This window comes from Meriones unguiculatus, chromosome 6 (genome assembly GCF_030254825.1).
Source record: "Meriones unguiculatus strain TT.TT164.6M chromosome 6, Bangor_MerUng_6.1, whole genome shotgun sequence".
NCBI lineage: Eukaryota > Metazoa > Chordata > Mammalia > Rodentia > Muridae > Meriones > Meriones unguiculatus.
The window spans coordinates 121,185,340-121,200,705 of NC_083354.1; the positions used below are offsets into that span (position 1 = coordinate 121,185,340).

General features: G+C 40.3%; 1 protein-coding gene across 3 annotated transcripts in view; it reads right to left on the bottom strand.

Moving 5' to 3' along the window:
- Tox (thymocyte selection associated high mobility group box) overlaps positions 1 to 15,366 on the bottom strand; it is a 309,256-nt gene that overhangs the window by 130,740 nt on the left and 163,150 nt on the right. For all 3 annotated transcript variants that reach the window (XM_060385956.1, XM_060385957.1, XM_060385958.1), the window contains exon 3: positions 2,908 to 3,150. In XM_060385956.1, the coding sequence (XP_060241939.1) occupies positions 2,908 to 3,150 (243 nt within the window). The remainder of the gene's footprint in view (positions 1 to 2,907; positions 3,151 to 15,366) is intronic.

Here is a 15,366-nt window from a genome sequence, read left to right on the forward strand (position 1 = left end):
TATTGGTAAACTGTAGAAGGCAATATACATTTTCTACTCTGGTGAAAAAAAAATTAAGCTGAAAGGCATTCTGGTTTAACAGTCTTAAACTGACTGTGAACCAGGTACCATACAATGGTTATAATCTACCTTAATGCTTACTGCATTATGAGATTCAATGTTGTATTATGTCCTCCTAGGTTTATACTTATCATCTTAAAAGATGAGGTGTCACTGCATTGCTCAGCCTCAAAAGTACCCAGGACTACAGGCTTGGTTTACCATACCTACTACAGCTATGTGATAGGTAAGGACACCAAAGGGTCATGGAAGTGGCTCAGGGTCACACAGCATCCCAGGGAGCCATCCTAGGATTTGAACTGAAGCAATCCGTCTCAAAGACAACAATGCTAGTCCCAGTGAGATACAAGGGCACTCCAAGCGAGGAAAAGACTTCTTTAGTTAATAGCAAGCTTACTGCTGTCTTTTTGACAGATGTGAAGAAGATTAAGGATCAAATTATAAATAACTCTTTGAAAAGTTTTTCACTCTCATGCATTTTAACTTTCCCAAAAGAGTCACACAAGCACAGGCTTGGGAAAACCATTTTATCTAACCAACACTTACATAATGCATCTATGTGCCAACCAGTGGTCTTAGCAATTTGTCAGACTCCCTGAGCCCCACAAGGTAAGGACTATCATTGTTCCCATTTCCCCAGAACAAGACATTAGAATGTTTACTGGCCGAGCCACCTGAGCAATCACTGAAGTACCCTGAGCCTCCCTTTGTCTTGTGTAAAACTGGAATATTTCATACAGATACAGATTTTTAGCTATGGACTGAATGTTTTGTGTCTATCGTGTTAGATGCTTGTAGAAAACTTTTATTAGCAGCAGGATTGGCACTACTGTTGCCAGAAGGGATAACAAAATACCTACAAGAAAATTTAACTTTAAGATATAGTCTCACTAAAGATTATGTATTTTAATTTATATCAAACAGTAATAAGCATAACATATAACAGTATTTATAGTAAGTATCACAACATCTAAAATCTATACAATTTATAACTAAGAACTAAAATATTTTTATCTCATTCATTCATTCAATTTTTAAAGTTTTCTAGAATGGGAAAACACTTATACAAAGATGGGATCACAATTCTGAGAGCAACAGGTTCCATGTATTCCACTGAGAAATTTCTGAAGTTGGGGCCAGTTGATTCTAACTATATCTAAACCGCCAGTATGACTTCCAGTCATAGGGTTTTCACAACTCACAGCAAAAATTCCTCACTTAGAATCTGCAAATGTTGCTTCTTACCGGCTACAAAACCCTGTTGGAGGAGATCTTGAGAGATCTCCAAATGAACATTACAATTTCTAGGATTTCAAACTCTGAAAATTTTTCTGTCTCACACTTCTTAAGCTCTCCAAAGGAGCCGCACAGAAACAGCCTTGTGAATCCCACCGCATCTGATTTCTGTAGCTATGGTGTCCTTAACTCAAGCTTTCCTTACTTGTAAAACTGTGTCCAAGCATGTCCAACCAACTAAAGCTCTTTTGTTTCTTCACCTAATATTAAAATGAATGTTGTGGTTGGCACATAAAGTTTATAGGCTATACGGAGTTCTCTGTGATGCTTTGCAACATGAGTCCATCTGCGTGATGTTGCCTTGTGTGCTTTTTCTCCTTTTAATTTTTCTACGAATTTTCTAGTTGCTGCACGAAGTTTGTATGTGTTTGGGTGTGAGTCCTTTTTGATGCTTCGCTGCACAGACTCATCTTCGTGATGTTGAATAGTTTTGTGGGCTGTGGACTTTAGTTTTTAGGAGGACTACAATGCAGACATTCTGGTGACAGTGCCACTTTGGGCCTCTAGCAGTTCTACCAATGAGATTTCCCCTCTTGGTCACGCCTACAGAGGCCGAGTTCAGTTTTGCCCACTGTTTGGTGTTCGGTTTTGTCTCCCCCCAAAGCCACGTTAAACTTTAATTTGGCTCTCCTTTCATTCATCCCAAACTGATGTTTACCAGAAAACCTTTTGTGAAACCACACAACACAGGCACATTTCTCCGCATACCAGGCTGGCAATGTAGAACACACTCAGAACTCAGGAGCAAGCTTATCTGTTTGTTCCTTGTGAATCTGTGTTAACTCATCCAACAACGAAAGCCAAGGAGCATGCTCCAAAAATAAAAATAAAGAAAGTCCTCAGCGAGTTGCTGCACAGCATTACCCTCCTTTGTTCCCCCTTCCTGAAGCACAGATCAAAATTTAGTTTGTAGATGGCATTAAAAACCAAAATGAATCCTTTTTTTTTTATTTTGATAAGCCAGTGTTTCTCAATTATGAGCTGCTCCTTAGAAACACAGGTGCCTGCGAACACAACTCTTGGCTAATTCTCTCGGGGATCACTTTTTTGTCTTTGGGCACTACAAAGAGACAGAATGCCCCACAGGCTGAGACAGACACCTTAAGGGAGGTCATTCCAACCCCATAGAATTCTACTTCCAAAACAGAAACAAACAGAACCTGTTTTCTAGCTACCACACAAAGTAAGCTTGTAGGATTTCAGAGGGCAAGTGACAAAACGGAGGCTAGCAGCAGGCGCTTCCCAGAAGACGCAGGCCTCTTGGTTGGCTGGGAACTCAACACAGCTCCAGAAGCAATACTGTTCATAGTTACCGCCATCGTCGACAGTATTTAGTACTTTGACAAATATGAGTGATCACTTAAGTAATTCCTTGATACCAAACTGAAAACAAGTTCAGGAATTTACAAGATCTACAGAGGCCAGTGCATAGCTAAAACCTCTTCCTGGGTTTAGAAGGCCATTACCACAATTTAAAGATCCTTGCAGGGAGCCTTCCCGAGCTTTCCCCATGTTTCACGTCCACCACAATCAGACAGGCCCCATCCTTACCACAGAGATGGAGTTGGAGAGCAGTGTGCCGTCCTGGCCCAGCATGTTGGACACGGTGATCTCCGGCAGGTCCATGTTTTGTGGATGGAACGGGAGCAGGCCATTGTGGTTCATGGGGTGACACAGAGCATGGTAACCAGATTCCACGTCATTCAGGTGCACCAGAGAGTGGTCAGGGAGGGAGGGAGGTGTGATGGGCGGAATGTTAAAGTCTTCGCTTTCCAGACTTGGGCCAGGGTAGGACTGAAAAGAGAGAGTGACACAGATGGTAATTAGCATCTACTTGTTTGCCATTCAAGCACAGGGACACAGTGGCCTGTTGGATAGAGCTACCAGCAGACTGCAGATTTGGCGAGGACATTCACACACTGGGGTCAGCCCGGTGCTTTGTCTCTTTTATGTGTGGAAGAAAATGCTTGTGAGACATCTGATTTTGGTATAAAACCTGCCTCTGTTATGTGGCTTCGTTTTCCTACGGAGGTGAACTCAAACAGATTTCAAAGATCCCATTAAAATTTTCTAGAGTATCAATCTAGCTGAATAACTTTTTTTTTTCCATGAGAATTGTAGGGAAGGAAGGCAATTTATAAAACTGTTTGATCAAACATGTTTCGTAAGACTCCCTACTGCTAAGATTATGGGATGTGGTAAAAATGAATTCCAGAGGTCTGGGGCAGTTGCTTCTTAGTTTGAAAACCTATCTGCTTGTAATTAAAAAAAAAAAAGTTATTGGCTAAGAAGTAAGTTAATCCTGTGCCTGAGGGTGAGCTCACTGAAATTTTGGTATAGTTTTTAATGCTCTTCGATGCTCATTTTACTATTAACATTTTATCATCAAAATAAAAGTGAAGTTTGCTTTCATAACTTCTGTGAACATTTATTTTTATTTCCCGTACAGACTGATAACAGGGCATACTTAAAGTCAGTCCCTTCCATGGTGAGAGACACAAACAATATTAAAATTATGAAATACTAACTGTGAAATAAAACTTAAAAGTAAGGTAAATAGCATTAATATACCAGAGGCTTTTCTTTTATAAACTAGCTTGAAAATAGGGAGGAATAGAAGAAAAACAAGAAAGATCATATGAAGACAAGCATGTTTAACAAGGGACTATGGTAAAAGTTACAAATGTTAGAACTGGGTAAACATTGTAGCAATTAACATCAATGTGCAGGATTAGAAAGAACTTATTTAGTTAAACAGGTGTCATAATATAAAAAGAAACATTTTGTCCCAAATTATTCTTACAAAGTGATCTTTCAAATTCAAGGAACCTTCAATGTTTGTGTGTATGGGTAACAAAGATTCTCTTGTCTAACTGTATAGAGCCAGTTACAGTGTGCAAGATTTGAAAAGAGCAAGCAGGCAAAGTGTAGGAGCCAAAGAAAGTAGTGTTCCGTGTTCATTGAGTGTTCAGCCAACAAGCTTTATGCCTCCCCGTCCAAATGCCTGGGGTTATTTTTTCCAGATGGCGTCTATTTGTCTAACAGAAAGAAAATCTTCAACTTGCACTTGCTAAATGTTGAACAAGTTTTGATATATTTGTTTAGGTGCCGAGGAAGGCACAATTAAATGGAGAGCTACTTGGAACATCTGGAGGTGGTCTGGAGGTGGTCACGGAGGAGAATGTGGAGGTTTCATCTGAAGTCCATGAAGGGACTATCTGCATTCTCCTCACAGTTCATTTTTCTTAGATATACAACATTATGCTAAAAAAAAGCCAAGAGCTCTAAAAGTTTTGTCACCCTTTATCCAAGTCTTTTATGAACTGTAAATTTTTTGTTGTTGTCTGAAAAACATGTTAGTGCCCTGTGTTCAAATTATAAGTTTGATTCCCCTGGGCATACGGACCCTACCTTACAGTTCTTTGTAGGAGTATTCAATATAAGATACAACAGGGCCCGATAGAAAAGTAGAAAAGAATGTGTACTCAGCTGCTCGTATTTCATTTGAGTACTGTGAAGGCCCCTTTATTATCTTGTCCTTATTCAAACCTTATAACTGCTTTCACTGTGTGTACCTATTAGTCCTCCTTTTTCTGATGAGAAAGCTGGAGTCCCGAGGTTACTTAGTGATTGACTTACTCCGTGTATGTGGGATGACTAGAAGATGAAATAAACCGTTTTTATCTCTTCTCTGCCTCCATTCTCTCTTTCTTTGTTGTGATCCAACCCAGGGCCTTGTAGGAATGGGACTAATGTACCTGAGGTTCGTGGCTAATTGTTATCATTTATCAGGCTGAATGATACAAAAGGCCTTTGTTTCACAGAGCTTCATAGTTTAAGAATTATGACCATCAACACAGGCTTTTCCTTGTCCTAAATTCTGACCTCATGCCTAGCCACTGATTTGACATGAGAACTCGAATCTGCAATCCCCCTCCCCGCCGGCACTGCGGACCATGAGTTTCTGCTACAGAGCTTTTAAGACGTTAATCAGTGCCTGCTTGAAACTTTCGTCAACAATCATAACTAATACAGAGGTAAAGGAGAAAGCTGGTTTTAATTTCAGAAGTGCCATTAACCCTCTGCAAACACTAAGGGATACTTCACCCAGGGTGTACCGTGACTTTACATTCTAGAATTTCTTCGGTAGTTAAATCTTAATTTGTGGTGTTTTAAAGGAAGGTTTAATTGGTATCACTTTACATTTGGTGATAACAATTGCGTTGCAATTTAGCTAAGCTACATGGCTTATTTTCATGTAATTACACATTAAGGTTATTTAATCCGTACAATTATATGCCAAAACCACAGACTCCACAACTTAACTGGTAAGGCACAGTTACGTGGGTCAAGAATTTTAACAACATCAGGTGACTTAGCAGTTTCTGTTCCTTACATTAGAAGTCATGATGTGGTTATTTACCATGAGCCTATTAGAAAGTAATTGATGCCGTATAAAAGTACCATGGTAATTGTTTAAATGCCAAAATGTCCCAGAACTTTTGAAAAGGTCAACAGCAGACTGATTTCATTTTTTTTTTCTAGCGTGAATGCCTTCTATGACATGGTAGGTATACGCTGATATGTATTACTTGAAATGTGCCTAATAACTGAGATTTAAATTATATCCAGTTTGCAACTTGAATAGATATAACACAACAGAGTGTGATTCAATACTTATTCCACTTAAAAGAGCCTGTTAGAATCATCACTAAATATTTGTCAAATGAATTAAAAAAAGGCAGTTACCAAACTCACGCATTCATGGATGAATGAAGGACTGAGTGCCAAACTGAGGCTTTAAAAGTGTGAGAATATATTACAATTATTTCATAGGCTTAAATAATTACCTTATATTCCCAATTCTGCCACAGCAAGTTTATAACACACAGGGTGACAGTCATCTCCCACAGTGCCAAGCCGCTGTAAAAAGAGGGATGCTGCAGCGGATCCAGGAAGGCTGGGCGGAGGACTCCGCGTTGTCCTGTGAATGCTGACCTGGCCCTGAAGTGGCTTCCCAACCATCCCACCGTTACACAAATGATTCATAATGCACAGTTTATGACCCTCTGTCTCTCAGAGCTGTTGGCAGTTAATTCCCTGTGTCTCACGAGGGCACCTAGGGTGACAGCTGGGGAGACTGAGGTCATGGCAAGTGCCTGATTTCCCATCCTCAGACAGGGTCGGGTGGAAGGAGCGAGTGCTCTGACCATAGGAACAGAACACTCCAAGAAGGTCCAGCCTGAGAAGACCAAGGCAAAGCTGTCCTGCTGACCCAGGGCCAGAGGTACCACCTACTCACTGATACAGTTCTCTGCTGTTTCCCACTAACTTTTCTCTCTCCAGTGTGGCCTGGGTTTTAAGCAATCAACCATTCCGGAACTCTCCCAGGAATAAAGTTCACATGTCTGAGTGATCTTTCTAAGGTCTCCATGTTCCTATAAGGCATCAACACCAAGATGGAAATAGAGGTTGCAAAAGAGCTTATCCAGTGCTCTTAGGAGGCTCCCTTGGGCTGGAGCCGGGTCCTGAATGCAAAGCAGGAGAGGCACGGCGTCTCAAAGTGGTACTTGTTCCTTGATCACCATCTATACTCTCTTACCAGAGGTCAGAATCTAAACTATTTGCCTCCCTTGCCCCCAAGAAATGTGGAAGTCACCGGCGACCATCTCTATGAAGAGAAGAAAGTAGTAAGGGGCAATGGGTGTAAAATACATTCCCACACTGTCCATTTTACTGTTGAAATTTACCTCAACAAAAGGTAAGTTGCAAACAGGCATGGGAGTGAACTAATTACGCCACAGCTCATCACATTTACAATGATCCAGGCCTGAAAAGGGTTCAAAACCCCCATGGGAGCAGGGGCTTCACTGCGTACAGACCCAGGGAGCTCTAACGGTGTGCCCAGGCTGGGTCCCATTGGGTCCTTGCAGAAACCAAGCATGTCAAGTATGGGGTTAGGACAGGTTGTGCTAGCATGAGGCTTGGTTAATTCTGAAAACAAAACAAAACTAAACAAAACAAATGAACTATTCAGGCTGTAAGGAGATTGTATGAAGCACTAAAGGAGGGATTTAAAAATATTATCCTCCTCAGGAGAGAAAGTTTACAGTTGTAAATAAGAGCCCATGACCATTACAACTCATTTTCTTATAACCTGAAAACGTGATATTTTCACCTTTCACTTATAAAGTGCCACATGGTTCTCTGAGGAGACATGGACGGGTTTCGAGCATGGAAATGATTCCCTCAGTGACTACTGAGAGCAGAAACAGCATGTTGGAAAGACAAGCAGCTGTGGAGTGCAACAGACAAGTCTCATCTAGGGTCCTAGAACACTTAGGAGCTTGCTTTCTGAAGCGGGTTTTCTGTTCTTCTTCAGCCTGTTTCAAAATTCAATCCACAGAGTTCCTAAGAACATTTAAAATATACCTTAAAAATCCAATAATCAGCTGGGCATGCCTGAAATCCCAGCACTCAGGGAAGGCAGGTGGATCTCTGTGAGTTCGAGGCCAGCCTGGTCTACAAAGTGAGTCCCAGACATCAAAGGCTATGCAGAGAGAGCCTGGCTCAAAAAACAAAAAACAAAACAAAACAGAAACAAACAACAACAACAAAAACAAAAATCCAGTAATGTACGTTCTCCAGATAAAAATGTGCCTGATAAAACGTTGCTGTTAAACAGGTTAATACACGCTTTCCACTAGGTCATATCTAAGAAAAAAACAGTCTGTTGGAGACTAGACGTTTAATACAGTGAGATTGTATAGGAATTTCCATCTATTTGCCATTGGTAGACTTGACAGAGGAGAAAACTGTACAGGCATAAACCATGTGCTTAATTATTCCACAAACAGCCAAAGTTGAGCCTCGCTCTTAGTTGAATAGAATTAGATTGCGTGTCTTTCTTTTCACGAGTGGGTGCTGGCATGTGCGCACGAATACTTGTGTGTCTGCACACCGGTGGTACGTGTGTATGTATGTCGTAGGCACGTGTTTGTGTGTGTGTAGGTATAAAGGCCAGAGCTCAATTTTGAGTGTTTCTTCAATCCTTCTCCACCTTAAGAAAAAAAATTTTTTTTGGTTTATGTGTATGGGTGTTGCGTCTGCAGGTACTCCTGTGTGACATGTGGCAGCATCGCTAGAGGAGGCCAGAAGAGGGCATCAGATACCCTGGAACTGGAGTCACAGATGGCCGCTGGTTGTCATGTGGGTGTTAGGAACTGATCCTGGCTCCACGGGAAGAGCAGCCTGTGTTCTTTACTGCTGAGACATCACCTCATTTTTTGAAACAAGGTCTCTCACTAGACGTAGAGCTGACCTATTGAGGTCACCGGTTAGCCAGCCAGCTCCAGTGATTCTCCTGGCCCCACCTTCCCATCTCTAGGAATACAGGGATACGCAATCGCATCTGGCCTATACATGGGCTGGGGATTGAACTCAGGTCCTCACGCTTTCTTGTCAAGCACTTTACAGACTGAGCTGTCTACTCAGTTCCTAAATTGCATGCTTTGAATCAAGGATTTAAACAATAGGGAGCAGAGAGTGTGCAAAGGACACTGAGGTGCTGGGTTTGACTCACTGGGAAAAGGCCAACAACTAGGCTCCTGAAGGGGCCCTGCAGGCGTGCAGCCTGGGAATGCTGAGTTCCCATCCAAGCTCAAAGGTGAAGCCAAAATGGCTGTGCTTAACATGCACAAACAATACCTTACCACCGTCGTGCTGTGTCCTGGATTTGGGGCTGGTGTGTGTGTATGTGTGTGTGTGTGTGTGTGTGTGTGTGTGTGTGTGTCTTCCAGGGACTTTATTGGCAAAGAGGCAAATTGCTAAGGAAACGGTTCAATTTTAAGCCTACAACCAAAGAGACCAGGGTTAGGAAAAGATCCAGTGGAACCTTCTGATCAGTTTTGGAGGGTCTATTCACATGCGACTTCAGCCATTTGACTAAAGCCAACAACCCACAAGTGCAGCTTTCTCCAGCCTCCGTTACAGTGCAACAGGAAAAGAGAGTTCTCACCTAATTTCTGCAAGGTCTCATTCTCCCGACCGTTTAATTGCATAGGTACTCACTTCCTGTTTAATTGTATGGTACTCACTTCCTGTCTAATTGCATAGGTACTCACTCTCTGAGCCATTCTGCTTTCCATATTCCATGCCCTGCGTATCCTGTTTACATTATTTTCTCCGTCTGCAGCCCAGATTTCCTTTGCTACAGCCTGGTCTTTATTTTGTATTCCCATTCCACATTATTGCATCTGCAAGTGGAATGTTAATTACATTGACTTTTCTTTCTTTCTCTCTTTTTTTTTCCCCTTTGGACTGCAGAGAATTCAAGTTTTCATATCATCCAACTAGAGAGTTAATTCATGCTGACCAGAAACAAATAATGAAGAGTTTCTCCTAGATTTTGTCATTTCCTGCTCCCCCCTTTTCAAAATCTAATCCTTTACCAGTGGGGTACTATATTTTCTGGGTCCCTGCCACATATTGCAATCATTATGCACAGCACTCAATCTTTGGTGACAAGAAGTCCCATAACTCAGAAGAATTCAAAAGATAGCATCTTGTACACATCTTTAAATTATGGGATGGACTCATGCAGTCATGCAAACACTAAAAATATGGCTATAGTTATAGTGCTGTAAAATATGGTTCTCATATAGGTCTTTATTTGAAAGATAAATAAATACTACTGCCATCAAACATCTACAGAATGCCTTAATTTTTAATCTGTAACATAATTCCTCAAAGTCGAGGACAAAAAAATGCCGATGTTTAAACATGTTTTATCTTCTGTAACTGAGCATTTTTTACTGCAAGATTCAAATAACTCAATGGAAAGCAAGGGTGAGCTGGGAAATTTAGCTGAAAAAAACCCCCACAAAACTAAACAAACAAACAACAACAACAACAGACCCTAAATGTTCTCCATAAGCTTTGTGAAGTTAAGGCATTGCATTGCTCAGCTCATTTTCCCTAAAGGCTTTGAACAGCATCAATTCAATCTCTGATTTCTTTTGAGAAGACCTTCAGAGTTATATCTTTTTCTGATTCTTTTGTCTCTGCATGAGTAAGGGTTGATAGCTTGAGACTATAATGTATTACTGTGGAAAGCTTTAGTCTGTTACATAAATCATCTTAACACTCAGCAAGAATTGTCCAACAGTGCCATTGATGTGCTCAAGCCAACGATCCTGAAAACTATTTTTTTTTGTCTTTCTTCACATGTTAGACAATAGCAATAAATCACCTTCATTTAAAAACACACAATGTACTAATTTTTCAACCAATATTTATCAAAATAAATATTTGGGCAGAAAATATAACATTTATATTATTTGTGCTCATTAATTTTTGGAATCTTATTATAAAAAATGACAGTTCATGCTCATTCAGTATAGAAACGTTTGATGAATGCCTACTATGTTTAAGACATTCTGCAAACAGTAAGTTGAATTATAAAGAATCTGAAAAAAGTTTATAGAAACAAACAAACTGAACGATAGAAAAAAAAATACCAAGATCCCTTCTAAAGGCCATATGATTGAAATGTCAAACTAGATCAGAGAAGACAATGGAAGGGGAATTATGTAGAGCTGGGATGTTGAAGCGTTGCTATCAGCAGGTTACACAGATCATAGGACCTGAAGATCACATATTTCTGCGCAAATGTGACTAGGGAGAACCATGCCATGAACCATGATGGAACAGGCAAGCAGAAACATGCCTCAAAGCATGGCCTTCACTAATCAAAACAAACTGGGGTGTGAGCTCAGTGCTGGCCTCTGCTGGCACTGGGGTATAAGAAAAAGCTTGATTATAAGAAACCAGGGTGCAAAACGTGGATGAAACCAGAACATGGGTTCAACTGGGGCATTCCCAGAGAATCCAAGAGCTAGGAGTGTAATTGCTGAGGTCAGGGCTGATAAGCTAGAGCATCAAGCATTCTGGGAGTCTTGAGGCCACCACTAATACCAGATGTGCAATGGACATGCTTGCCTGACCCATCTCTGACTCTCATGGTTATCACAAGCAGCAAGGGGCCTCTTTTGCCATTTTTCATTGATGATCTTACAACAGGGAAGAGAATTGCTTCTTTTTAATGTGGCTTAGAACTGTGTCTGAGTGTCCTCCCAGTATGTTAGAGGACATATTAAAACCAAGTATAAATAAGGGAAAACAAAAACTAACTGGTTTCCTGACCACAGTGTGGGTGGTGAAGGAAAGCAGGCCAGACTTGAAGAATTATTTCTAAGACCCCAGGTGGGGTCAGACCTGATGTTCAGTGACAGACCACCATTCCATGTTCGATGTTTACCTAACTGAAACAATTTCAATCTTAAATATATAATCTTAGGTGAAATGTAACCTATACTTTTTCAACAGTTTTCTTTTCTTTATTTTAAATTCTTATGACTGGAGACAGTCTGACATCTTGTTTCACAGTTTGGTTTATTTTATTAATAACCCAAGTAAATCAAGTTTTGAAATGGAGAATAGCCCTGAAATGTGTGTCTTTCTGAAGTCTTTTTACTGCGTACTTGACATTTCTTTTTGCCCTTTGTTTTCATTTTTTTTTTAATAAAAAAGAATCCTATCACAGGGATCTGATTTAGGAGCCGGAAATGCCAGGCACAAACCTCAGATCAGCTCTTACTGAGAACTACTCCTTTGTTTCTTTACCAATCAGATCCCAAGTCTGTGCAGCAGGGTGGAGAGTGTCCTCGTGAAGAGGCTGTCATGGTGAAAAGAGGAAAATGAGAGAATGTACAGGCTATGTGTGATGCCCGGGTCCAGCAGAAACTTGTCAATACCTGAAACCTATATTTATTTCAACACTGTGCAATTTAACTTTCATACATAATGACCGTGAATGATTTTTCAATGCTAATAAATACTATCTGGACCATTGTTATCTCACTGTTCTGTAATTTATTTCATCAGGTTTATATTTTTGAATATTTAAACTGTTTCAAGTTCCTGTTATAAATCACTGTGATGAATCATATCCATTTATTTCCTTAGGAGAATATTCTAGAGTTCTATGTTTATGCTTAAGTGGAATCACAGAATGATAAGAAAACGTCATGTTTAGAATTGTGTGTTGAAATCTAATATGTTTTGTCAACTTGTTAAATTTAAAAGACTTATGGGTTTCTCTTGTTCCTAATTATGTCTAAAACAAGCAAATCCTTCAACTTTTCTGTGCTTCAGCCTCCTCGTCTGCAGTGCACGGCTACAGTGGCCCAGGCATATGCATCTAGTGAAGAGGAGGAAGAACGCACCTCCACTGATAAACCAGCCTAGATGCTGCAAACAGCCACCTTCAATAAATATATAAAAATATGTGAGCAAAGATCCATCTGCTGGTTTTGTAGCTTGAAAAGTTCAACTATGTACGGTTTCATTTGGTTCAGCCCAGTATTTCTCATGGTGTCCCCACACATGCAACTCTGTGCAGCTTTCCTGATACTGGAAAGGACTGAGGCCAGGGTGCCACACGTAACAGAACTTTAAAACAAAATTAAGCCTCATTCAACAAAGATGGAGGCTAACGTGGGATTTAGACCATCCCAAGCCTGAAGAGTTCACTGTGAAATTTACTTTTTGGTGTTTTCCATGTCACTCAGTCTGTCTCAGCCTCCTTGAGTGGTGTTAAAGACTGAAGGAGTTGCTGGCAAAGTTTTTCCTCAGTTCACTGGCAGAAAGGGATAGCTGGCCATCATGTTCACCCTTATGACCCTAATTCATTCTTGACATGAGGAAGGGGTATGTCCTCCAAAACCTTTTTACTTTATGATTTCGGAAAATGAGAACTCACAGTAAGCTCTTGAAGAGCTTTTTTCAGCTGCATCCAGAAAAGCCTTTATTGTTGGTCTCAAAATGTCACCCTCAGAGATCTGGTGAACTATCCCATCTGAGTCACTAAGCCAAGTCACTTATTTGGCTTTCAAGCTGACAGGATCAATAACTAGAACTGATGGGCAAAAAGGGCAGTATGCAGAACACACTCCAACTAATGTCACCAAATATATCCAGTATCTCAACTGTTAAACAATATAGGTAAGATGAAGCATAGAAAAAAATACAGAATATCCAAGTGGGTTCCCTAGTAAGGGGAACAGGGACTGTCTCTGACATGAACTCAGTGGCTGGTTCTTCGATCTCTTCTCCCTGCCACCCCTAAGGGAGAAGTGGCCTTACTAGGCCACAAAGGAGGACATTGAAGCCAGTCCTGAAGAGCCCTGATAGGCTAGGGTCAGATGGAAGGCAAGGAGGACCTCCCCTATCAGTGGACTTAGAGAGGGGCAGGGAGGAGATGAGGGAGGGAAAGTGGGATTTGGGGGGAATGAGGGAGGGGCCTACAGCTGGGATACAAAGTAAATAAACTGTAATCAATATAAAATAAAAATTTAATTAAAAAAGAAAAAAATACAGAAATAAATAAGAAATTAAAGTGAAACCTCTTTAAGTTTCTGGGAAGTCTAGCTGGTTCTGTTTCCAAACCCAGGGACTGAAACTGCTCAGGGAAACTTGACACTTCTCAAAGGTGTTTGGGGTGGCAGACGAGGGCAAAACAGAAAGTGTCAGAGACGTGGGATGAGTGGAAAAAATACCCTTGGGCCTTGGCATTGTTCTTACATTAAAAATGAGCAGAATCATTTCTGCTTGACATATTAAGATTTTAATGGTTATTTAGAACAAACTCGAGTTGCCTTGGAAACAGAGGTGGTACACACAGGCCGCATGACTCAACACACTACTATTGTGAGACTGAAATGCCACTCTTTTTAGACATTCCTTGGTGACAGGTTTATTATGGGTGCCCCCCCCCATCAGTGTGTTATAAAGACACATTTTATTACAAAAGGTCATATTTCTTCATGTGTTACAGAAAAAAAATAATTGTGAGAAAGGCAAAGAATTACCTGGAGAATGTATCATATACTACTGGGTGACAGTCAGCTGTGCTCTACCCCACACACACTTTTCTTATTGCCCTCAGGGCTGGTAACCTCTAGAGGTCTTCCCACTGAGAAAATCTAGGATCTGCTTTTCCGCTAATGCTCTTCCATTCACATGTTGTTCTAATTTTTATCACTGAGATGCACTTCCATAATGCCTGAAAAAACAGACTATTAGACAATTATAATGAAATGCTCAAGCATGCCCAGCAAAAAAACATTCATTTTCTGAAAGTAAAAAATGAGTCTTATATTCACAAATCCCACCGCTTGGAAATGTATATGATACACAACATTTAACCTGTCAGCAGCCTCATTAGTGTCAATGAGTAGAAACTGGCAATCAGGGGATGGTGAGCTTCACATGTGTTTATGTTTTAAAATGTTCCTGAAATAGCTCTGCTGGCAGGCTTAAAACACAACGCTTCTCTGGGACAAATGGATTTTAGTCTACATTTTATGGTCTATCTACGTTTCTAAGAATTTTGTATTTCACACACGGGTTCATTCTTTGTAATTAACAGAGCCAACACTCCACAAAATAATAGTAAGATACAATAATAATAATTAATAACAATGATAAATTTAAGTTTAACCATGCTGGTATATAAATAATCCAGAAAATATGTGGAAGACTGATGTGTGTTTAATGAGCATGAACTCAAAGACATTTATTTGTATGGTGCCTGTATTCAGTATCCATACAATCATTAAGACATTTTCATAAAGGGGAAGAAATATGTGAGCTATTTCAAGATATAACGCAGAAAAACAGACTTCCATGTAAGAAGCCAATTTAGGAAGAAAACATAAACAATAGTAACTTGTGTGTTCAAGTGAAGCATCTTTTAAATTTTGAGTAATGAAGATGTCAAGCCAAATGCTAGAGTAGTTTAACTTAATTAGGTGGCCTATTTTTCCAGGCATCCTTTCATTTCCCATTGAAAACTCGGCTTGTATGCGAGGCAACAGGAGCAATTTTGTCTGTAATGAATACCTCAGGGACCGCACAGTAATCATTTGAATGTTGTACTGAAGACTGGTT